Genomic DNA, 25,144 nt, shown 5'->3' on the forward strand with positions numbered 1-25,144 from the left:
CCTCACTGTTCCATGGTCACGAAGCGGTGTGTGGAAGCTATTTGAGGAAAAAGCGAGAAGAGACGCCGATACATGCACACACAACAGGGGGGAGAGAGGGGCAGAGGGTGGCCATACAGGCGGGCTTGCTCGCACACTGTGTGTGTGTGTGTGCGCCACATACTTGTTCCCATGGAAGGTGAGTTCAGACGAAAATGGAAAAAGAGAAAACGCGCTGAAAAGAGAGACGGAGAGAGAGAGAGAGAGGGGGGGAGGCGCAGATGCAGAGAAACCACCACCAAAAAAAAAACAGCGTCGTTCATCGTTTTGCCCCCCCCCCTTTTTGTTTCATATCACGTTTCCCCGCTTTGTTTCGCTCTTTGGGATGGGACTATCCTGCGCCACCTTTTTTTTCGACAAACTCTCCCGCTCCACACACACACACACAAAAGGGGGCGGGGCGGCGGGCGGGGCGGGGGGGGAGGGACAAGGAAGCATGACGAGCGTCCGTCGAAAAGGGGCTTGAAAGAAAAGAAAACCAAAACAACAACCAAACCAACCAAAAAAAAAAAACGATACACCTGCTGGCAAGAGGAGGGCGAGGCCAGAGAGAAAAAGAGGGACAGAGAAAGCAACTGTATACGCTAATGCCGTGCAGCACGAGACCAGAAAACAAAACAAGCACATGAACAAAAAGAGGAAAGAAAGACAGAGAGGCAGAAAAAAATGCCCTTCCCTACAGAGTCGCATGAGAGTGGTGAGGTCTCTCTTGAAAGTGATGATGGTGGCGATGGTGGGTCAAGGAGGCGGAGGAAACAAGGCAAGACATCAATAAACAAGGAAAAACCATTGCCTGCCGGAAAAGACAACGAGAGGGCGGGAGCCTATCTTCACAACAGGGACGTCTTCTTTGCGCGTCTTTACAAACACCACAAGAAGGACGCAGGGCACATCCAGAAAAAAAAAAAACAACAAGCCGTGCGTCAGAGCTGATGCAAAAACATGGACAAACACACACGCACACTCACAAAATACACGCGTACACATGCATACATCCTATTCAGAACAGCAGTGGGCTCGAGCGCATGTATGTGTGCATGTGTACGTGTGGTTTTGTGCTGGGGGCTTCTTTCACCGCTGAAATAGTCGTGTGCTAGACTGTAGCATACAATGAGGTACTTCTGTTTTTTTTTTTGTATAGATAAGCCTCTCTTCCCTTCGGGAGATCGATTTATCCGCAGATGGACAGAAAAAAAAGAGGAGAAGCAGGAGCAGGAGGTGTGTGTGTGTCGGTGTGTACAACAGAGTGAAAAAGAAAGACCATGACGAGAAATGTCAGCAACTACTCAGGGGGAAGGAGAGAATGCGAGAAGAGGAGCAACAAATACAGACCAGAAGAAACAATGTGGGCTAGGTTGGAGAGAAAGCACTCAAAGCCGAAAAAAAAAAGGGAAGGGGACTCAGAGGGAGAGGAAAGGGACAGAAAATACGGTGTGGCGAAGAGACAGGGGAAGGGCAAAGACACACACACACACACACACACACAAACACACATATGCGCCATAGAAGGACATAAACAGCCAAAAAAAAAAACGGACAAGTCAGAACTTACGCGGATATATATCCATTTTCATCTTGCTTTTGAAGGAGAGTGTGCCCCATGGCCAAAACAAAAAAGAGAAGGGATAGCCTTCCCCACTACTTCAGTTTTTTCCTGCTGTAGGCTCTCTGGTCCACCGGTGCGCCTCCCTTTCTATGTATGTGCTTGTGCGACTTCAGCGAATCAGTATGCATCAGCACCGGTCTCCGTCGTGTACCCACCCAGCACGCAGCAAGGCTCATCTCATCACAACACCTTCTCGGTGCTCTTACACCACACACATCAGACGAACGCAAAACAAACGATTACCATACGTTCACCGGCTGCTGGGGCACACACACGCGCGCAGAGACCCGAATTGCTATTGTTCGCACTTTTCTTTTTGCTATGAAACCCGGGATAGCCCTCTCCCTCCCTCCTCCCCCACTTGTGTTCGCCGTTGCACTAGGCGGGATCTGCACCGTTGTCACTTCCTTCCATTCCTCGTTCTGACCTGGAGTATCATCGCTGCCTTATTTCAAAGAAAGAGCGTGAGCCAGTGTGTGTGTCTTATTCGCGCTGGATCATTTCCACGTACGACAGCGCAGGGGAGCAGAGAAAAAACAACAAAAAGACGGAGAGCCGCAACGAAAGAGAAACACAGGGGTAAGAGCTTGTTGGGACGGAGGGGGTGGGGTGGGAGGGTGTCACCGGGATGTGGGGGGGGGGTGGATGGGACAAGAGGGAGCAGGATGAAGGAAACGAGAAACGAGAAAACAACAAAAGGAGAGGGAGTGGAAGGGGGAAGAGGGGAAACAATAGGCAATCGCGTATTCGTCACTTAACGCAACCGACAAGAAAATAAATGTCCCCTCCTTACTTTGGTGAATTTCTTTTTTTGTTGTGAGTGTGCGATATCCGCCCTCTGTATGCATACAAATATATCTGCTTGCGTGTGCACGTGCGTATGCTCTTCGTCTCTTGTTATTGCTTCTCTAGGGAGCGTCTTTCAAGGCGCGCAAATTCACCCATCGGCGTGTGCGTGTGCGTGGTTGAAAAGGGGTGGGGAGGCGGAGGCGGATGGTCAACGATACTGACCGGCTGACCTACCGTTGCTCTTTCGAAGGAACATGCTCGAGAGTGAGGGAGAGGGAACAAGAAGCAAGGGCGCGCGCATTTTTTTTTCGTCTGCATGGAAGAAGCGCAAGTGTGGAGACCACGTCCAGAGAGAGAGAGAAACTTGCCGTGATGAGGAAGGGGCGGGGGAGGAGGGGGAGAGACAGGAATATACGTGAAGAAAGGATCCCACAAAGAGAGGAAATCAGGCGTGTAACACGAAGAAGAAAACGAAGGAGGAAAGATCGAGCGGAAATGGAAGAGGGACATACATACACACACAGGCTCAGAGAGGAAAAAAGGAAGCGACAAGTGCGAGTAAAAAAGAGAAGGCAGGAGGTGGAGGGTGAGAGAGGGGAGGAGACGCGTACACACACAGAGAAACCTGAAAAACCGAGAGAAAGAGAGATGATTGATTATGACTCTCCTGCCCTGCTTCGTTGGAGGCCCACCGGGATGAGGGTCCCAATCGATGAGGGGTGGGTAGGGGTGGGGTGAAAAGGGAGGAGGACTGGTACATGTGCGGCGCTCCTCCGTGACCACGAACATAAGCACGCGAAGAGGACCAGGGAAGCCGGCAGTGATGGCTCGCGAAAGGAAGGCAGGAGGGGAGCCACTAACCGAACACCGTACACGGTGCATCAAAGCAAGGGAAGGAGGGCAAGGAAAAGGGAGGGAGGAGTCCGAACGAAAAGAGGGGATGGGAAGAGAAAGACAAGTAGGACAGATGAGGGATCCTCGGCACGAAAAACTAGTACTTGTTCCTTTTCCCTTACTGCCTGCGTGACCCCTTTTACCCTCTCCCTCGTTTCCTCCTTCAACCCGCTCGAATAGCCGTCGGCGTTGCATGCGTCTTAGTGAACAAGAAATCCACCCTCCACTTCACCGACCGCCCTCTCCCATCAGCGCCTCCCTCTCTTCCTCTCTTTACCAAAGACAGAAATTTCACATATCTACGAGCCCTCGGGCGATTTCTGTTGAACATGACAGCTACCCGCCGCTTGTGCGCCTTTCCCCACCATCATCGTCTTGCTTTCTTTAGCGGTGACCTATCTGCACCATATCTCCTCCGCCTGTGCGCTACGCTAGAAACAAAGACAACGGCCGATCAGGCCAGACTTACTCGGCTATCTCCTAGGCGCGGTTAAGGGGCGCTTCCTTCATCTGCTTCTGCTCAGCCACCAGCGACTTCATGCGATTCTCGAACATGCGCGTGTACACCGCGGTGAAGGTGAACTGGAAGCCTTGCAGGGCGAAGGCGGTCATGATCAGGGCGAAGGACGAAGAGAAGTCGCAGTAGTCCTTCACCTGTACCTTGCGGCCGACGATGGTGCTGTTCATGGTCGCCATGCTGCGAGCGTACACACCAACGCTGAGGGCCCAGGAGATGAGGATGGTCATCCACACGGAGAAGGACCACGCGCACAGCACGGCCGTGAAGTCCTGCATGCACACAACGATGGTGATGCCGATGATGCTGATGAAGGAGTAGCATGAAGCCAGTACGGCGAACGCGGCCGCACCGAGCATCATGGTGTAGGTCACCGACGACGGGAAGCCCTTGTTCTTGATACCATGCTCCGTGTACCACTTCTCTGTGTGAAAGGTGGAAGTGCCGCACTTGCGCGCACCCCACAGCGAGTAGCAGAACGGCTTCGAGCCCTCGGTGACCGACACACCAAGGCCGGCGCTCACGGCCTTCAGGTCGGCGCCGATCCTGATGGCCCTGGTGCCGTCGACCATGAAGACATCCGTGGCGGCGGCGGCGATGAGCAGCACGAAGGTGATCACCTGCATCGTCGCGGCGAGGGCGATGAGCACGCGCTCCCGGCAGGGGATGTAGAGAACCGTGCGGCCACCGATCTTCGACTTGCGGCGATGCAGCGAGGATGGGCGGCGAGAGGTGCGGAGGGAGCTGATCTCCGTCAAGGGCTCGCAGTTCGCGTTGGTGCCGGTCCGCATGATGGCGAGAGGGGGTTATTCAAAGTCGGTCAGTAAGTGTGTATGTGGGCCAGGGAGGCGAGAATTTCGACAAGAAAAGGAGTGGAGTAGCGGAGGAATGGGTGGCGAGTGGAGAGAAGAGAGGATGGGAGAGGCAAGAAAAACAAGGGCGCGGTAGAAGTCGAGAGAGAACTAGAGCTGCAGTTCCACGTGCGTTGCGGATGGTGAACACGGAGGTGCTTGTGTGTGCGTGTTTCAAGTGGGGGTGGGGTGATGGACAACACATCCCATGAGCAGAGCGCACACGGATGGGGGGGGGGCGCGTCCAGCAGGGCGTGCGAGTGGAGGGTGGGAAACAGAGAGAGGTCGACGGAGGCAGAGTAGAGATGTGTGAGACAGGGTCCGGTGATGTACAACAGAATGCTGCACAGCGGGGGAGGGAGGGAGGCACATGCGAGTCCTGTCGACATCCGAAAAAGGGGGGCGTCTTCCAGCACATAGGTGTTCCCAGGCAAACAGAGCCGTGGCCGCGTATGCACAAACATCAAAGCCCCTCTCGTTTGTGCGTCACCTGCACTTCTGCTTTACGACATGACCACGACCGGACACGAATACTGGCCTCGCCTCTTCAATGCATGAGAGGAGTAACGTGGGGTTGCAGAAGTTACCCACTAGACGAATTCAAGTGCCACAAACGCGCGATGCGATGGCATGCGTCGAAGCCACGCTGGAAAAGTCCTTTACCACATCTGTCCTGAGAAGCAGGAATCGACGCGGGTGAATGCGAGGGCGGAAGCGTCCCGCGCGTGGCGCGTTCATTTCTGTCCACGGATTAGAAGCGGCATATCCATACATGATATATGTGCCTGCATGGCCCGTGCATGGGGCCACGTACGACGCGTGTGTGTGTGTAAGAAGTCATCCCTTACACCTCCTTCAGCCTGCTCGGTTTCGCCTGGTCCGAGCCCTTTCCCCTCCAGCCCCTCGAGTCGCTAGTAGGCTATTGCCCAAACAAGAAGCCGCGTGGCCAGTTTCAGGCCATTGGAGGAGGCTCACCCGGGGTGAGGCGGAGAAGAGTTCGCTCGGTCAGGAAAAAAGAGTTGACCAAAGGGGACCTAAATCAGGAAAAGGAACAAACAGCAAAGAAAAGGACTGCGCCCGCATGAGCTGGGAGTATCGCATACAGTGCCCCATATCGATGTACACATAGACACGTACATGTCTGCATATATGGAACACCTGGTGGCAAGAAATAGAGAATATCAAAGCCCTGTGCTCGCGCGTGTGTGCGTGTGAAAGTTCTGTTCTTCCGTATCCACACGTGGAGCACCGGCGAAGAAAAGGATGGGGAACTATGAGCTCGAAAAAAAAAAAGAACTCGCACGCCCGCCACAACGTCCGACTCGGGGCATCTGCTAGGCTGTATCGCGAGGGGGCGTGTCGGAAGTTCACACTCTGGAGGAAGCCATCGCTTTCAGAGCGATGGCGCCGCTCATGGTCGATGGCGAAGCTACGTTCGTGTCCCTTACGCCAACCGGAAAGCGCGGACGTGCAGCCCACGAAAGGGTGTACGCAGGATCTGAGAGGGATCGCGTTTCAAAGAAAAACCGAATCCTTGGGTGGCTGCACGTGCTTCAGTCGCGTCTGCCATCAACCACCAACCACTACTGGTCAGCTTCCACCCCGCTGGATGGGCTAATCACCCCATCCAACGGAGGACGAATCGGTGTCGGCGCTAAAGGTCTGCCTCGTCGGTTGCGTAACCGCAACCTGGCGTGGGCAGCTGGCGATCGCGCGCGAAAACCAGTCTTTTTTCTTCCAGTGGATGCAGCGCCGATGGACTGCAGCTGCGCTTCATGCTCGAGGGCGACGCGACCTCGGCCCAGCTTTGCCGTGACCCCTCAGGCCGCTTCCAACAGCCACCGACACCCGATAAGCTGGAATCGCCAGAGCGTGCGCAGCGAGCCACAGCTTTCCAGGAGAACGCCCCTCGCTGCGCCACAGAGACTTGGCGGAGCTTTATCGAGCTCGCCGCTCAAGGGTGCCCACGCAGAAGTAGGCTTGCCAGCACACCGCCTCCTCCTGTCGTCAGCGTGACCGACGGTCGCACCGCTGCCTCTCCCCCTCCCTGCGATGTCCAGGCTGCCGATCTGTGCGACTACTGTTGTCTGTGAAGAGGCCGCCTCTACACCCACGTGTAGGCGGGGACCGCCTCCAAGGGTGGCCACGAGTGTGTGTGTGTGCCTGCATAGTCTCGGGATCAACGCGCAGCCCCATTCGCGGCACCCGCATCTCGTGGCACGAGACAGCCTCGTCCCGGAATCGAAATCGAGCGTGGAGGTGTTTGCGCGGCAGCTGTACCTGGAAGAGCAAGCATGTCGAGCTACGCGTCTCTCTCCCTCCAATCCGTCGTCACGCTCTGCCGTGGAGCCGCTGGTATCGAGGCTGCGGGGCCACAGGATAAGCCGCAGTCGCCCCGCCAACAAGCTTCTGCCACAGCACTCTGAAAGCCGAGCGCAATGGCTCCGCCATCTCTGTATCCCCGATCACTCGCCTTCTCGCCGCTTCAGGCCTCCGGAGAAGGACGCCTGTCCTTCGAACATCTCCTCGCGGCTGCGCTCTCCAGTTTCGGCGAATATGTGAGTGAGAGCTGTCAGCTCGGGTTCGATGGCCTGCAGCACGGCCGTCAACCGCTACCTGGCTCTTGTCGAGTATCTGGAAATGCTCGGCGAGGCGACCCTTCCAGGCCCGTCACATTCCCCCCCCCAGGTTGCGTTTTGAGCTTGCTCCCGGTTGCCAATCGTCTGCGCTGCCGATCGAAAATGTGCGTGCGCTCTTGAGTTCATGCCTGCATGCCTCTTTGAGAGCTGTCGGGCTGCGGCCGCCGCTTTCGCCATCTGTGTGTTGTGTCTCTGCAGCTCCCACTGCGTGCCAAAGACCACTGCTGGAGCCATCTGCATCCAGCCACCCAGCCCCGCAAGTCGCTGATTCAGCACGGCCTGCCGATGGCAGTTCGTGTACCACATGGCAGAGGACATCTCCCCGGCCTATCGTTTGCCGGTGCCCGCTGGGCTCCACATCTCTTCCCCCTCCCCAAAATGTAGAACTGGGCGGCCCGGTCGCCGATGGTGTTCATTGTGGCCTACGGCGCCGCGCGATCCCACCGCGCACATCCCCCATCTCGAGTGATGCCTGCTTCACTGGCTCCAGAGCCATGAGGATTGGTCTGAGCGTTCTTCAGCCGTGACGTCATGCCTGCGAAGTGGAGCTGCAGCGTCTCCTTGTCGACATGATGATGCGGACTCACTGTCTCCACTCTCCACTTGCGGAAGGGTTCCGGAGTGAGAAGCGGATGGGTGCCTGGGCCAGCTGCGCTGCACTGTACAAGTGTGTCATACGTGAAAGCCTGTTCTCCTCCGAGAGGACGCTACACGCCGGCTGCCCCTGTGGAACACCCGCCTGAGTGAGGCGGACCCACGTGCGGCGCCGTTCGATCAGCTCCTATACCTAACTCATGCACCGTGGGATCGATTCATGTGGCAGGGAGCCGATTCACATGCTTCTTAGTGTGTGGTGGTCGTGACGATGATGATGAATGCTCCGTAGGGCTGATAAGGACAGAGACAGGGACATCGATGTGAATGGGCACACACAGACATATCATCCCCCATTTCGAACGGCTACAGGACGGTGCAAGTTCTCCCCAACGGCGGGCGTCCACCGATATGAAGGAGTCCAACAGCTTCAGGGAGACATATACGCGTCAGTGTGGACGAGACACAGGCATACAGTGGGCGGTGGTGATGGTGAGGTGGATGGAAAAGAGAGGAAAGACGAGCAGTGGCGAGGTTTCGGCACCTTCTTGATGTTCAGGGCTTCTTTGCCCTTTACTGTCGCACTATCCCCTCCCCCTCCCCGCGAGATTGACAAACACACACACACACACACACAGTGTTCGAACGACGCGCACGGATAGTTGCCTATGTGCTCATGGAAACGGGAAAATAAAGAGTGCAAAAAGCAAAAACTCAAAAAAAAAACGAATAGGCAGCAGCGTCAGGGCGAGTCCTCCTCCTCACCACCACCACCACTACACACACTAATCGACACAGGCGCACAGCTCATCGTTTGAAGGCAGCAGAAAAGGGTGTTTGTGGGTGCAGGGGGATAGAGGGAGGCGATAGCGGGCAGCCTCATAGAGCCCTGATGTGCCCTTGTACACACCCGCACATGTGATCTTCCATCGTTTCGAGTTTGAGAGAAAGAGCGAGAATGGCATCGACCCCTCACCCCTCCCCCACTGCACCGCTGCCGTGAAAGAGGCTGATGCGCCGAGCAGAGTAGCAGCAACTGCAACGGCAGTGACGGCATCCTTCCCAGGCGACGGTGCTTCAGCAGACACTCCTCAAGGCTTCCCCGCTCTCTGCCGCTTGTAAATCTGCCAAATATTTCTTCCTCTCGGCCAAAATCCGCTCACCGCGTTGCAGCTGCGCATCGAGTTCTCGTGCGATCGGGCCATACGTGTCACAGTACTCTTGTGCTGCTTTCAGTTTTGCCTGCAGCTGTGCCAGCTCGCGGTCACCCGTCTTCAAGACCTGGCGAAGGTGCTCCACATGTGAAGAGGTATGCGTCGCGGCAGCACTGCTTTCGCCGCACATGGAGGCGCAACCATTTGAGTGCGTTCGCCGATTGGGCGTTTCTGCACAGGTTGTCGTGCTAAGTCCGCTCCGCTCAGTCGCCCCGGCGGCCGCCGTGGCTGAGGAGACGGCGGCGGACGAGTCGGCCAACAGACTCATATCCGCACTGCTGTTGGGGGCATTTGTGGAGGAGCAGCATTGAATGCCGTCAGTGATGAGCTGCAGCTTGCGCTTGTACTTGTCAAACATATGAACAGACGCGCTCAGAGCTGCGTCCTCTTCATCTGTTAGCCCTTGCAGGGTGCGTGGCCAGGCAAAGTCAACCACGGGCTCGCTTGTCCGTCCATCCAGCAATTCATGCAGTGCCGTCTCCGACTTCTTCAGCGATGCTTCTTCTGCGGCAACTTCCTCGATCAGCTCAGCTAGCCGAGACAGACGTTGCTGCAGCGCCAGTTTTTGTGACCGGTACGAGTCCACCGTCTCCATTTCTTCTGCCACGAGGAGACGCAGCTTTTCTACCATGTACAGGTCCGGCGCCTGGAGGCCTTGTGTGGCCGCGTCGTCGTGGCTGCTGCGCCTCGGCTCGAGCGGCCGCGGAGGATCTGCGTCGGTGCTGCGTGCGCGGAACACGGCGGGCGCGCTCGATTCCCCTAATTCGCACCTGCTGCTGATGGCGGTGAAATCGTGTCCATTGGAGGGCTGCGATTTCTGCGGCTCGCCTACGGCGTCCGCCGACGCTTCGTGCTCCAGTTCAGTCTGAAGAGCTTCCACTTTCTCTAGCAGCCCCGCAACACGCTCATGCTCGCGATCGACAGCTGCCAGCAGATTCGGCGAGTCTGGGGAGCGGCAAGAGGAAGCGCAGGAGCCAACTGCGTTTGCGTGACGTCCATCCTGCTGCAGCTTTTCCAATTTGACCTGCGCTTCCGTGCACGCTACTTGCAGGCGTGGCGCAAGGTCGTCCGTCAGCCAGTGCAGCTCCGCACGCACACGTGCTTCTTCCTTCATGAGTCGACGCTTCTCGTCCTTCTCAGAGCAGTTCCTGTCACTGGCCGTTTCTGTGACGCGAGCCGCACGTGGGGATGCGATGGCGGTATCCGTGGTGTGTGGCTCTCCATGTGTCGACATTATCGCGGATGAGGCATCACAAAAGGCGCTCAGACGCTCTTGCAGGCTTGACTGCCGCCGTCCCTGCAGTGGAAGCGCATGCGCGACCTCGTCATCCTCGTCCACCATGTCACGCGACCGAGGTCCACTCTTGGCACTCGCGGTTTGCGTCGGTCTGACCCCTTCCGCTCCACGCAATGTTGCCTTCTCGCTCGCCTCCAAAGTGCCGTGGTGGCCGTGGCGAGTGGCGGTGGGGGTTTTCAGCGATGAGGAGCCGTGTAAACGATCACTGCGCATAGCAACCGCCGCGGGGTCGAGACGCGCAGAAAAAAGCGCGCCAGGCACGCGCCGCAGCAGGGAACCAGGGACAAGCCCGATAGCCCCATCTTCTCCTTGTGCGATACACCACTGCGGCTGCGATAGAGCTGCACCACCGGCGGCAGCTGCTAGCATGTGTGAGGAGGCACCATGTGGACCTGTGCCGTGATGACACTCTCGCCGTAGCACGCGTACCCGTCCTCCTTGTTGGAGAGATAGGTACAAAGGCTCTGCGTGGGGTTCCTCATCGCCAGCGGCGCCACTCTCGCAGGCAGAGGAGCGGTGGGCTGTGGACGGCGAAGAGTGCGCGACCGAGAAAGGAATTACCGCTTGCTCGAGCCCGCGGACTTTCACACACTGATGCATCGCAGTGAGGATAAAGGAAAAACGAGTAGAGAACACGAAAAGGAAGCGATAGGCGAGGGGAGAGTAGGGAGAAGGTGTGTGCTTCACCTATGATGAATGATCGACAGTGGGTTTGACGTACGCATGTCCGCGCAAGCAACGAGAGATTTAGTTGTCGTCTCAACAACAAGAGGAATTTCCCCCACCAAAAAAAAGTGAGTGTGCCACGCACGCGCCTACGGTGCAGTCATCTTCGCACACGAAAAAGACGATCCATGGAGATAGAGAGCGGAAGAGGGGGAGGGGGGAGTTGATCGAATGGATGTTGCGCAGGGGGATGATTGAACGTGGGGAGGGGAGCGCTTGACGGCTCCACCACTTTCACCCCTTCACCTTCCATCTTCGAACCTATTCGGTTCCACTCCGCTGTCCACGCCACACCCAGGAAGCGGGAGCGAGACAGAGAACCGGCGCTGGCGCTTCGTATGGACATGGCCATTCGCGGACTCGAGCAACGCCAGACCGCACGCTGTCGTCTCCGTGAGACCTTTGGTTTCCTTTCGTGCGTCCTTGTGCGGTGCGACTCATGACGCACCTCTTTTTTGTTTCTCGCATACCGAGAAGAGAGGGAAGGAGGGGCAGCAGAGAAAGGGTGCGTGGGATAGTCGTAGTATTCCTCGTAGCAGCAGTGATAAAGCCTGTCTCTGCCTGTGTGTGTGTGTGTGTATACATGATAGCGGCGCAGTTTTACAGCCAACAAAAACACACACACACACACACACACAGGCAGAGTAGACATCACATCAGATTAAAAAAACAAAACGGCACGCATGAGCGATGACTGCAGCAGCAACACCGACAAGGACACCACCGCCACCATCACAGCAGCGCTTGAGTTCGTCCTGTACTGAGTGCGTGTTGAAAAAAAAAAAGAACACAGATCGCTGCGCCAGCACCGAGATTCGTTACCCTTGTTATTTTCTTGTCCAGCGAGCTCGCCGTGGGAAAGAGATGGGGGAAAGAGGCAAGAGAGGAATATGCAGAAAGAATTGCGCGAGATGGACGGAAAAAAAACGAAAACCAGTTTTGAATAAAGGAAAGCGAGAGAGAGAAAGGAGTAGATAACAACAATCAGAAACGAAGGAGAATACATGAACAACGTGAACAGGCTAGTAGCACAGATGAGCACATGAGAAAAAAAGGAGCACCGAGTAACTTGGGGAGTTGAGCAGGATGTGCGTACTTGTGACACTAAAGTGCAAGCTCTCCTTGGATCCCACAGGCCACACCCACCAAAAAGAAAAACGAATCCTCACAGCAGAGAATCATGCATATATATATATGTGTGTGTGTGTGTGTGTGTGATTTGAACACTTCTTGCTGCGCTGGTCGCTGTGAATGAAGTTGCCTTCATTGTTGTAGAGCGTCGTCGCTTGTTCAACGTTGATGGCTTGCGGTCTGCTCTGTACGGGTACTCGGGCGATGCCGCTGTTTATGATATCGTTGTCTTTCGTTGTTTTGGAGCGCACGTGAGCGGCGATGGTGGTGGAAAGGGGGGAGGGAGATGAGAAGAACGACGCTGCATGTTTTTCTGGTGATAAAGGTGAGAGCCGAGTAGCCCGAGGAAAGACACCAACAAGAGGCAATCAAATCGTTTTTTTTTCCTCTTGCTCACAGGGCCCGATAACAGTGATCTCCGATACACGGTGCGCGCAAGAGAGACGCGCCACAGAAGCGCGACCTCTGGCGAGGCCCCTCGACAGCACAGCAGCTGCGGTGCTGAAAAATAAAGCGAGAACATCTGCTTCTTTCGTTTGAAGAAAATGTGGGACGGCCTTCTTCTAGCGTTCCATAACGTCTGGCAGTTGGAGGGGGGGGGAACACCAATCACAGCTCCTACAGACACACACACAGACACACACTCCGTCACCGTCTACTCACTCAGCAGCTTCCACCGAGTCACAGGCACGGCTGCCGAGACTTGTATCGGTGGTGCGTGCCGACTCCGGCTCAACGACGAGTCTGAGAGAAGAAGCGGCGCGAGTGCATGTATGCGCCCTCTTTCGTTTCGTGGGGGAGGGGTGGAGAGGGAGAAAAAAGAAGGCAGGTTCGGACGAGGGGTGATTGGTGGTGGTGTGGAGTTCCGCGTATGTCATCATCGCGTTGCCCGTCAAGAGTAGGAGAGAGGTCCGGCGGCGGCGGCGAGGCAAGATCGGCTTCCACAGACGCACGCGCGCACACCCGCATCCGCTCCCTCTTCCACTCAGGAAAGCGAAGGTAGCTCTCTCTTCGTTTGTATTTGGTGTGTGCGTGTGTGTGCTGTTTAAGCGACTTGACGCGCGACACGAAGACGCCGAGTGCGCGAAGAGCGGCGAAGCGCACTTCCGCGGAATAGCCACACCACCAAAACTTTTCGTCATGAATGCTTGCCTTTTTTTCCTCATCTGCTTGGTGACGTCCGCCGACACATTTCGTTCTTGACGTTGATGGCGCTGTACCCCCCTCCTCGTTGCCATGGTTGGGAGGCGAGGGGGAGGGGTAGAGAGATGCAAACAAAAAGAAACAAACACGCACAGAGAAGCAAACAGCAAGCAGAAGAAGCCGCGCGCACACACGCGCACCAACACACACGAAAAAGAAAGAGCGCTATGAGTGCCCCCTCCCCTTCCCAGACGTGATTCACCGACAACTTTCCTCGCCATACTCTTTCGCTCTTTTGCTGATATATGTACGTGTGTATATATATTTCTTGCGTTTGAGGGAGTCATCATTTCCTGCGTGAAACACGCCCACAACGAAGCACACGTACATGCATATATTTATATATGTATATAGGAATCAAACATGAGCGCGTCACGAAGCAAACACCAACAGCACACAAGCAACATGATGTTACCAGAAAAAAAATAATAAACAAAAAAAATAATGAAAAAAAAAAACGCATAGAGGCAGAGGGAGATGCACACAACATAAGTAAATATGGGCGGGAGAGAAGAGAATGAGACGGGCGCGGAAGTGTGGAGGCTAACCGAGGCAGCCACCCACGCAAACACACACACAGGAACAAAAAGGAGAGGGACCAGCAAGGCAGCAGCAAGATGACGGATGAAGAGTTGATGAGGGAGAGAGAACGCGGGGGTCGTCGAGGGGGAAGAGGGGGGGAGGGATGGCCGTGTAGCCCCCAGGGGGGGGGCGGGGTGATGACTCCCCAAGCCTAAAGCGGCAGAAAAAAGAAACGAAAGCTCTCAGCTCTCCAAAGGGGGGGGGGCACAATCACCACTATCGCCGGTCCGGTGATCAACGCAGAGAGGGGCGCAAACAAAAGGCCACATGACACAACTCAGTCACATAACAATATAGACGGAAAATGCACAGCATATCATCTACAAGGTTTATACCCTATTTGTGCCGTGTCCTTCAGTGCGCAAGGCATGCGACAGCACCACAGCCAGAGTGAAGCACACCACCACCACCACACAGCGACAACAAGGACAGAAAGACGAAGGCAACTGCGAGCGCGAGCATACACATACGCCCATGATCGAACCACAGGGTGCGCCGATGACGAAGAAGAGAACACAAAAACACAAAACATTCTGCTTTACACATGTAATGCACATAAAATGATGAGGGAAGCTCATTAGGTTGGAACACACACACACACACACACAGATGGAGTAGGCGATGATCGTGGTGGCCGTACCGTGGAGGCGGCTTCTCTCTTCAAACGGGAAAAAAGAAGCCAAGCGCAAGAGCGACGGTGCAGGTCCCGCAGTCGGCCTCAAGTGAGGCTCCCGTGCCGATATGACAACACGGGAGGGTACAAGCAGAGTAAACGACGACAGCACTTGAAGTTCCGCTCTACTCTGCATCACAGGAGAACGTCACGTCTCCGAGGTAGCGTAATGCACTGCCCCTTACAAACCGCGGCACTCCCCTCCTTGCCAGACGCCGAAGAGGCGGGGCGCTCCTTCATGTGGCCCACGCGCAGCTCCGGCAGGTAGCTGCGCGCGCCCGTCGTGTGGCCATACACACCGCCGTTGAAGGCGGCCGTCGCGTCCTTGCCCACGTACGCAAGCAGCAGCGCTCGTCCACCAGGGTGCGTGTTCAGCCAGCTGATCTTCTTGTCCGTCTGCGCCCACGCAGGGTCCACGGGGATTGGCCGCTCGAGGTCCAGCACGTAGCCGTCCATCACCAGCAGCTTGCGGCCCTGCTCCACCTCCGCCCGCACGTCGTCCCACGCGTACTCCTTGTCCGCCGGCACCTCCAGCTGCTTCACCTTCTCGACCGCCTCCTGAAGTTTGCGCCCGTGCGTGCACACAGCCTGCACCGCGGCGGCGCGGTCGACGACAGTGCGCGGCGCACGCTGCAAGTTGTCGCAGAAGCCCAGAAAGCTGCACATAAATATGTACCACTTCGTCATATCAATGTGGTACCACAGATGACCGTTGCGGTAGTCGTTCGGGAACTGGTGGTGGTAGTTGTGGTAGCCCTCGCCGAGGTTTATGATCGCGAAGACGACGGAGTCGTGCGGTGTCTTGTCATCCGCGTACGGCCTCGTGGCGCCAAAGAGGTCCGTGTGCGCGAGGCTGTTGATGAAGAAGGAGAACTGGTGTACCAGAAAGATCTTGAGCCACACCACCCAGAAGAACGCACCCGCCCACTCACCAGTGGTTGCGCCGGCCACCATGAGAGGGATCAGGATCCCTGTCATGGTCGCAATGGCGGCAAAGTACTTGCGCTGGAACTCCACGACGAGGCTGTCCTTCAGGTCGGACACATCTGCGTCGCCGAGCAGATCGTAGTCCATGCGCATGACGAACCAGCCAAAGTGCGTGAAGATGAAGCCGCGGCGCGCGTCGTACGGGTCCTTGGAGGTGTCCGTGTACTTGTGGTGGACGCGGTGGTTTCGAGCCCACCACTTGATGGAGCCCTGGAACGCGCCGGCACCGATGAAGGCGCACACCCACTGCATCGCCTGCCCGCCGGTGAAAGCACCGTGTGAGAAGAGACGATGATAGCCGGTCGTCACCCCCACCATGCCGGTGACAACACCAAAAAATGCAAGCCATTGCAGAAGCGAGAAGGATAAAGGGACGCGCAGGCACAACCCAAGCAGCACGAACAGCAGTGGCACACCGATGATGTAGATGCCGATCCAGTTGTACTGGAAGTTGCCCTTCGACCACTGCGGCACCTCACGCTCCTCTTTGGGCTTCGTTTCATCCGTGGAAAGGACGCTGCAGGTGAAGAGGTTCTGCACGGCCTGCAGCATCTTGCCAAGCGACTCTCGAAGCGTGCGCCTGGGGTGGGGTGGGGGCGTCGTGAACCACTGCTGTTGATAGCAACGTACACGGAAGAAGAATGTAGAACAATGAAGAAAGAAAAACCAGGCTTGAGCGCAGGGAGAGCGTCAATGCAAGGAGTACCAAGGCACGTACATGCACACACGCGTAAATCCACTGCTGACGCCCGGCGTGGCAGAGCGAGCGAAGAGGTGAGAGTGGGGGGGGGGTTGGGTGTAAACAGCCGAAGGGCGACGAGCACGACACGGCGGGTGGGAAAGAAGCGAGAGCTTGAGTGAGACTAAAATGGTGACACACACACACACACACACACACTGTCGAGGAAGAGAAAAAAGAGAGCTGAAGAAAGAACTAAGGCAAATCTAGTAAGTAAAGCCAAACGCACAAACCGATAACGAAAACAGGGGAGAGGTGTGTATGTGTGTGGGTGCTCTACACCGAGAGAGAGCGCAGATACACACACACACATACACACACGCACACTTCACGAAGTTCGGGGGAGAGGGTCAGGGGGGAAACAAAAACTAAACGAGCGGCAACGATGGATGTGCGTGTGGGCGGGTGTGTGCGCTGCAAGCACGATGCACCCCAACAGTAATGACGACGAACCACAGCAATCGTGTGATAGAGATGTCTCCGCGCGTTTGTCTGCGCCCTGTTCTGTGGCCCCTCAGGGAAGGATTGGCGAAGCGGAGGTGGAGGGCCGAGGGTGAAGCCCGTTGGAGCTCTCGATGGCAAAGCAGAGACGGGCAGCCAGCAACGAAATAGTCAATGAAACCTTCACAAAACCGCGGACCCCCAAGCGGATAATGCGAGGCGGCGCACGGTGGTGCGGGGTTGAAGTGAAATCGGTCGGGTGTGGGGATGACTCGTGGCAGAGATGATGAGTATCTATGAAGAATTCCAGTGGGGTGAGGGCAAGAATTGGGGAGAGAAGAGGCGGAACAGTAGATGAGCGCGACGAGAGAAACACCCTGAAAAGCATGCACACCAATCAGGCAAAAAGCTAGTGGTGCTGTGCATGAGGTGAAGGGGGTGTGGGTGGGGTGGGGGGAGTGAGTGACCAGCAGACAGCGGCGTACGAACCAGACACCGCGCTAACGCAACGCTCTTGCCCCCCCCCCCTCCCCTCCCTCTACACGAGGGGCAGCCGACGACACAGAAGAAAAGCAAAAACAAACCAAGCGAGCTGTCTGGAGAGCGAGAAAGAGGAATCGCGGTCTCCCCCGCCCTTTTCTTGACGGCATTCGTTTTCTTTGTCGTTTCGCATGTACTTTTCCAGTCGAACTTACAGGGACATGTCACGCACCACCCAACAACACACTTCCTCAGTAGCACAAAGCCACGACCCGAGTAGCCGGACGCGCATAGGCACATGCGCACCGGCGGGAAGGGAGACGGGGCAGGAAAGCTGCGGCCACTACGCACGAGCCTTCGGCAGGCCCACTGCATCGCGCAGCACCGCTGTCACATCCCCGTTCTTCTCCTGCAGCAGGGACCGCGCGCACTCGGGCGTCACCGTCAGCGCCGCCGCCACGACCTGCACATCCTCGTCCGCCACCGGGACTGCGGCCAGCTCGCGCGCACGCTGCTCCTTAGCCTCACTCTGCTGAGTCACCTCGGCGTGCAGCTTCTTCATGCGCTCCTGCAGCGCCGCAAGGTCGTCGGTGCGCAGCTTAGACGTTTTCTCAGCCTCGCCGCTGCCGGTGACCTTGCGCATGGACTTCTGCTCATCGGCCTGCCGCGTCATGGCTGCGAAGGGGGAAAGCGACGGACCGGAGGGGTGGGATAGGGAGGGAGGGGGGAGGGGCCTGATGGGAAGAGGGAGAGAGATTCGGAGAATGCATAAAGAGTGAGGGGGTGAGCCAGAGAAGGATGTGAGCGATGAGGGGGGCGAGCGCATACACACACACACACACACAAACAGGGGGTACAGGGAGAGCTTGGCAACAGTGCCTGTGTGGCCACTCAGACAGGCACTGCGAACAGCTGAGCATGAGACTTGGCGGATGAATGTGTGTGTGTGCCTGATGGAGAGAATGGGAACCGCATTCTTTGGGGCTTCATCGAGCGTTGATAGCGAAGAAACTCTCGTGATCAACGCGATGCACTAAGCGACAGTATTTCTAGCACTTGTCGTACGCTTATCGCTCGTGATTTTCATGTCGTCGTTGGACGTGATGCCGGCTAGTCGAAGCGCGTGCACACGCACGCACAAGGTCTTTGGATTCATGAAGAAGGAAGGGAAAGCAAAACGCGTACACGCGTGCGTGAAGAGGTAAGTTCGAGGTGCGCAAAAATGATCGGCAGGCGGCACGTGGCAGCAGCAGCATACACACACACACATACACGCAGGAAGAACGTAACATCGCACGCACGCATCTCTTCGCATGCCGGCTCGCAAGACGGAGCGATACGGCGCAAGATATCATACCCACAAAATCCAAAAAAAAAATACTAGCATACAACGCTAAAGATTCTTTGCGTTTCACCTAGCGGCCTACGACGCCACCTCAGTGGAGGAGGCAAGCATTCTTGGCGCCATGCGCTCCGCCTTGCGAATTAATATGCTGAGGGTTTCATCGAGGTGGGCCAGCCTCCTGGTGATGTCGCTGGCCATCGCGGACGCACCGGTGCCACTGTGCGTGAGCTGCCGCTGATTGATAAGCCCGCGCAGCTCCAACACTGGTAGTGACGTCGACGACGATGCCGGCGGCGGTGCACCACCGTCCGAGCAACCTGTCTCCACATTCGCGCCAGGGGGCAACGGCGAAATCTGCGGCGACTTCAACTTCACCTCCTTGAAGAGAGAAAAGGAGCGCCGGCCAGTGGTGCTCTTGGGAGTTCCGCTGCTGGCGCTGAGGGCCGTGCTCATCGGCGAACGCGGGGACCCGGCCGGGGTTGTGCGAAGAGATGACTGGCGGCTCAGCGCGGTGAGGGCGTCATCAAAGGTGTAGGTGGAGCGGATGAATGCCATCTCGGACTCGACAAACTCGCGGCGGAGGGAGCGAAAACTGCAGGCCTGGCTGCTCAGCAGCAGCGCGTTGAACTGAATGGAGAGCGGGTTGCGCTTCTCCAGCTTTGCCAGGTAGAGCTTCCACGCGCGCTGGATGGTGCGAGCCGCCTCACCAGGAACTTGCGCACACAGCTTGTTGGTACGAAAGAGCGTGTGCAAGTTGCGCTCTGCCGGAGTGACGCGGGTTAGCGCGTGCATCAGGCTGACGCACCAGGCGATGACGAGCAGCCCCAGGCACCAGGCGAGAAAGGCAGTGAACCGCCCTACCCACGTCGATGGGACGACGTCGCTGTACCCGACGAAACCCATGGTGGAGGAGCAGAAGTACACGGCGTCCGCGTAGCTGACCTCCTCACCCTTGCTGTACAGCAGAGCCATCCCGAGCCACGCCACGATAAAGCCGCACGCCGTCGCGATGGCGTGCCGAGATATAAAGGTGTGACGGAACATGTAGAGGGAGTTGAAGCGATACCCACACAGCGACGCCACGGCGCGCTTGAAGACGCTCTGGGTGGAGAGGCGTGTGACGTACATCACGTAGACGTACGAGCGCAGCACAATAAAGCTGTCCAGCACCCGCGCCCAGCTGGAAGTGCCCTTGACGCCGGGCGGGGCCATAATGATCCAAACCAGCATCTCGCACAGCATCAGCGACAGGTGTGGGGAGTGCAGCGAGTTCACGGCGTGACTGGCGGGGTTCGTCACACCCGCAAAGCGCGCCTTGATGCGGTAGACAACGACGATGCACACCTCTCCCGCCAAGGAGAGGGCCAAAATGAGGACGTGCACCACAACGTTACCAGCGTACCCGCTCACCTGCAAGATGGAGAGCATGAAGCACAGAAATGCGAGGAAGGCCATCACCCCTCTGAACCAGAGGTGAGACATCTCGTCATGCTCCAGAGAGACGAGACGCTGCGTCATCGGGTTCGACGTGGGTGGCACGGCCGTCGGCGCCTGCGCCCGCGACAGCTTCCCGACACGCTCTCGAAGCTCCATCGTTCTACTTGCGCCTCTTTGTATGTGTACAGTGCGCTACGTACAACCGTTTGTCACGCTTCACCGTGCTCGGCAACAGGCTGATGTGCCGCTACTTATTTGCCGTCGCGTGGCGTGGTATCACCACCGCCGCGGCCTCTCTCTTGGGTAGAGTGACGTTATGCCTGCCGGCCGTTCTCACTTACTGTATGCGTGTGTGCGTGTGTGTGCGTGCGGGGCGGCAGCGGTAGCACAAGCGAGAGAGACAAGTCGAAAGGTGGAGAGTCATCGGGCGCGTACACAGTCAGCGACGACGACGACAACCGCTAACGTAGAATGAGAATGTAAGCCGAAAAAGCACCTTCGAATAGACGACGGACCTGCGCACGTAGAGGGAGAGAAGGCCGAGAGTCCCCATGAGTGCATTGTCAAGCGGAAAGGACGACTTGCATGTCTGCGCGGCACCTCGCAAACGGCGTATTGACGTCCAACATACCAACAGCAGACATGGGGAGCATGATGCCATCGAGTCAAACACCATACTCTTCGGCCGTCGCTGCACGCAGCGAGTTGCACCGTTTCTAGTCGCGTGTTCCTTGTACATTGGGAGCAGGTGCTGGAACCTCTCAGCCAACAGACACGCATTACGCACACTTACTTGGGAGAAATGCTGCCCCTTTAGCTTTTCGTGTTTGAAAAGAAAGAGGGAAAACTGCATCACGCTCGTCTCAGACGCGATGTACGGAGGCGACACACACACACACACACACGAGAGCCCTCTCGCTAGAGGAACACGACTTTCCCTTATTCATTTGACACCCCGCTTCACGCAAACACTTCTTCCATGTCTGCAATGCCCCACGACGGCAACGTGATATGTGCTGCACGTCACGCAGGGGAACAAGAAAGCATGCGTCCAAAGGCGACGAAGGCAAAGCCCGTCATATTCCACGCAACGCCAGCACATCCGTCCTGTACCTTCCCGACGCACCTGAAGAGCGAAATCAGCTAAAGATGTACACATACACACGCGCACACACAGACCACAAACCTCCTCACGCCAGAGACAGCTTCCGAGCACAGCCAGGACCGGCTGCTCCATCATTTGCCCCTGACTCTTTACTCTTGAGAGAACAAAAAAAAATGCAACGGCATTCCCCTCACCACCACCCCCTTCTTTCGACGTGTGCTGAGGAGGGAGGGAGGGAGGGGAGGGGGAGCGGGCAGAGATGAAGCCCCCCCTCCCCCCACCTTCGAAAAAACAAACAAACGAACACTGATAACGCCTACATGTGTACACATGTACATATATATATATATGCATATATAGAGGAAGGGAGAAAAGAGAGCGCACAGACAACAGTGCAGAGACACCGCAACATACGCGCTCCCTCGCACGCACGCACGCACGCACATGTGTCTTGTGTGCCGCCGTTATTGCTCCCTGCATCTGCGTATAGAGTGCGCCGCAGTCGGAGCGACGTGGCGGCTCCTCGCGCGAAGGTGAGAAGGGAGGGTGGGATCCAGGAAAGCGCAACGCGGGCGAGGCCCAAACCTCTAAGGGTCCAAGATGAACAGAGCTGAGCGGCTGAAAGACACATCAAATCCGCACCATTGCCTAAGAAAATGGGAAGAAGATCAGTCCGTTGATGAGCAACACCAGCCGTCTTTCTTCCGCCTCCTCAGATCCTGCACTAGATCGCACCATCAGCCATCTGCATCACATCTGGGACACAGCCATGCTAGGGGGATGTGTCTCGGCCACAGCGCTGATAGCCTCTAGCACCTCTGTCAGACGCGCGCACTTCTGTTCCAGCTGCGTCACCCGGTCCCTCCACTCCGCCATCTCTGCCACTGACGCCGCTGTGCCGCTGCTGCTTGTCAGGGCGACCGGCAGCGCAGTGCCGATGGGCTCTAGCGAGTCGCCTGGAAGAACAATAATGGTCTCGATGTCGCGCCGCGATAGCGATGAGGCTAGCACGTCACGGTCGCGCAGGGCGAGGTGCACGCGATCCACGTCCTTTGCCCGCTGCAGCTGCCGCGCCGCCTTCTCCGTGAGTTGCAGGTATGCATTATACTGGTACGCCGACAGCCCTGTAAGCGGATGAATATTCGTCTCGCTCAGCGAGCGCACCGCACCGTTCAGCTGCTGCCGTGTGCGCCGCACCGCGGAAATCATGTCAGTCAAAAGCCACGACAAAGCCAGTGTGTAGACCTTCTGCTTCAAGGACGGCGCGTGAGGCCCGACCTTTCGAGCCTTGCGCAACCGCCACGCCAGCTGGATGACGCGGGCAGAGCGGCCTCGCAGACTGTGTGCGAGATCGTGACACTCCATTAACGTCTGCATGTTGTGCGAGCGGTCCGACGCCTGTAGCAGCGAGTACATGGTGATGATCAGGAAGGCCATAATGACGTAGCTCAAGATCCAGGCGATGAAGGCAACGACGCGGCCCGAAAGCGTGGAGGGGGTGATGTCGCCGTACCCCAGCGTCGACAGAGACTGAAAGGAAAACCAGAGGGCATCACCGAGGGAGAGGTTCTGGGTGCGTGCGAACAGGCAGCCGACCGTCAGCCACGCACATATCACCACCGTCACCACGACGCGCGTCTTTTGGTGGAGCAGCCCGGTGCGAATAAGAAAGGAGGTGGAAAGTGGCAGGTCACTGATCGCGGACATGGCGCGGCAGAAGGTTCGGTGCACGTACATAGCGTTGTTCAGGTACACGATGACGGAGTACAGGCGCAAGAAGATGAAGTAGTTTAGCAGCTCGAAGAACTGCTTGCCAACGAAGACAAAAGGCGGGGTCTGGATGTTCCACAGCACGATTTCGGCCACCATGTGAAGGAAGTACGGTGAGGTGAAGATGTTGCGCCCCTCGAACAGCAGGTTTGTCACGCCAGAGAACTGTGCCTTGACCTGGTACGTTTTGCATATGACGAGGGCGGCTGCCTGGGAGACGATAAAAATGGTGCAGTTCACCAGAAACGCCGAGCTCCCAATGCTCAGCAGCGAGAGCATGAAAACGGCGATGGAGAGCAGCGCCTGCACCCCGCGCAGCCAGCGGTGATACACCGAGAGAACCTCTAGCGCGGCCAGTTCCCGCGCCACCATCTTCGGCGGCGCCTCCTGGTAACTTACGTCGATGTACAGATCGTCCTTCAAGAAGTGCTTGATACGACGTCCGAGAAGTCGCGGCCCTTTTGTGATGGATCGCTTCATCTTCGCGAAGGTGCTGCGACGCCGCTTCGCTGCGATGATGGTGCCACCAGGAGCGGCGGCGGTCGCGGACGTGGTGGATCTCTGCTCATCGGATGATGCGGCCGCGGGCGGAAAGGAGCCATCGAAGCCGCCCTCCGTGATACTCGGTGTTCTAGAGATCATTGCAGAGCGCACGTACGGGGGAGGAGGAGCAGTAGAGGCAGCAAAGACGTGGCACACGTGTTTGTGCGTATGTGCGCAAAGGACTAGGCGGAGGGGGAGGAGGAGGAGAACCAGGGGTGGGGACGCGACTGCGGGACATTGCGAGTTTTCGCGTGTGTGTGTGTGTGTGTGTGCCTGATATGGGCGTGTCAACATCGGAGGAGGAAGGCGCATGGACGCCCGATGACGGGCACCGATACGATGACGGAGTCTTTTTATGTTTTTCTTCAAGGTGTCATTCCATCACGAACAACTCCATAAATGTATACGCGTACACAACCACAGCTCATCTGCAGCCGCAGCGCCGTGGCTACATCCGCGTCGTCTAGGACGAACCGTCCTGCCATTGCATCGGGGCCGTGGGGCGCGATCGGGGACAGACGGAGGCCCGGGTGGGCCGCACGCATCGAACCAGGCGGGCAGTGTCTAGGGTCCTGCTCGAGGGCGGAAGCGGTGACGTCCGTCATGCGGGATAATAGGAGGCGGTCCGGGTGGATGCCGCATGAGCTCAGGGAGGATGCTGGAAAGCCTCAGGCCAGGGCCCTCTGGAGACATTGCACATCCTGCCTGCATGCCATGCTTCTCCCTCTCAGTTGCTTCAAGCTGCGGCATGCCGTAATACGGTGTGCAGGTTCTCCACATGGGAGTTTGGAGGACCCGATGGTGCAACTCGAGGGAACTCTTCATGCTTTCGGCATCTGTGCTTCATCAGTCTACCTGGTCAGACGTAGGAGATGCCGCATGGTTTGCACGCATGCACGTTGGGGTTGATTGGTGTGGGAATCCTTCGCGCCCTTCTCCGTCCATCCCTCCTGCTCTTCTCACCTCTGCATTCCTTCTTTCCGTATGATACACCATGTCAGTTGTGCTTGACCGCACGTGCGCACAGTGCTCGCTGTCTACAGCTGTCATTCGCGCAGCGGAGCAAGGGACAGGAAAAAACAGAGGCATTCGCCCTTGCACGTCGAAGGGGGAGGATAAGGTGCAGGGGGAACCCAGGCGCCACGCATCACAGTCGCAGACGCAGTGAGAGAGGCACGCGCGCGCGTGTGTGTGTATGCGTCCGCGTTCATGTGGAGTGGGTAGGTGGGCAGGACACATGCAGGCATCACACGTAAACGCGCACTCAAGAGGAGAGGGGGAGACCAAAACAAAAAAAAGCGATCGTGTAAGCACGATTCAGTTCCTCAGAAGAGAAGATGCAAACTGGGAAAGGCAGCAGCAGCGACGTCTAAGTGTTCACATGTGCATGGGTGCCTGTGTGTGTGTGTGTGTATGTGTGTGTGTTCACGAAGGGGCAGCGTGCCAATGCGCCGGAAGTGTATCGCCTACTACACGAAGCCGATACACTTCCGGCGCATTGGCACGCTGCCCCTTCGTGAACACACACACATATACACACAC

General features: G+C 57.0%; 6 protein-coding genes across 6 annotated transcripts; all 6 read right to left on the bottom strand.

The window, feature by feature from the left end:
• Window positions 1–3,808: 3,808 nt before the first annotated feature.
• On the bottom strand, window positions 3,809–4,636 carry LINJ_14_0500 (hypothetical protein, unknown function; the record flags this gene model as incomplete). The annotated part of the gene is made up of 1 exon (XM_001464195.1): window positions 3,809–4,636. One exon carries the CDS (start codon window positions 4,634–4,636, stop codon window positions 3,809–3,811), a length of 828 nt encoding a protein of 275 aa, XP_001464232.1.
• A 4,370-nt stretch (window positions 4,637–9,006) lies between these two features.
• On the bottom strand, window positions 9,007–10,653 carry LINJ_14_0510 (hypothetical protein, unknown function; the record flags this gene model as incomplete). Its single annotated transcript, XM_001464196.1, has 1 exon — window positions 9,007–10,653. One exon carries the CDS (start codon window positions 10,651–10,653, stop codon window positions 9,007–9,009), a length of 1,647 nt encoding a protein of 548 aa, XP_001464233.1.
• A 4,237-nt stretch (window positions 10,654–14,890) lies between these two features.
• LINJ_14_0520 (putative stearic acid desaturase) lies at window positions 14,891–16,294 on the bottom strand (the record flags this gene model as incomplete). Its single annotated transcript, XM_001464197.1, has 1 exon — window positions 14,891–16,294. The coding sequence occupies one exon, from the start codon at window positions 16,292–16,294 to the stop codon at window positions 14,891–14,893; it is 1,404 nt and encodes a 467-aa protein (XP_001464234.1).
• A 1,451-nt stretch (window positions 16,295–17,745) lies between these two features.
• Window positions 17,746–18,075, bottom strand: LINJ_14_0530 (conserved hypothetical protein; the record flags this gene model as incomplete). Its single annotated transcript, XM_001464198.1, has 1 exon — window positions 17,746–18,075. One exon carries the CDS (start codon window positions 18,073–18,075, stop codon window positions 17,746–17,748), a length of 330 nt encoding a protein of 109 aa, XP_001464235.1.
• A 750-nt stretch (window positions 18,076–18,825) lies between these two features.
• On the bottom strand, window positions 18,826–20,340 carry LINJ_14_0540 (conserved hypothetical protein; the record flags this gene model as incomplete). Its single annotated transcript, XM_001464199.1, has 1 exon — window positions 18,826–20,340. The coding sequence occupies one exon, from the start codon at window positions 20,338–20,340 to the stop codon at window positions 18,826–18,828; it is 1,515 nt and encodes a 504-aa protein (XP_001464236.1).
• A 1,699-nt stretch (window positions 20,341–22,039) lies between these two features.
• On the bottom strand, window positions 22,040–23,539 carry LINJ_14_0550 (ion transport protein-like protein; the record flags this gene model as incomplete). The annotated part of the gene is made up of 1 exon (XM_001464200.1): window positions 22,040–23,539. The coding sequence occupies one exon, from the start codon at window positions 23,537–23,539 to the stop codon at window positions 22,040–22,042; it is 1,500 nt and encodes a 499-aa protein (XP_001464237.1).
• Between the last annotated feature and the right edge of the window lie 1,605 nt (window positions 23,540–25,144).

The sequence above is a fragment of the Leishmania infantum genome, chromosome 14 (assembly GCF_000002875.2).
Source record: "Leishmania infantum JPCM5 genome chromosome 14".
NCBI lineage: Eukaryota > Euglenozoa > Kinetoplastea > Trypanosomatida > Trypanosomatidae > Leishmania > Leishmania infantum.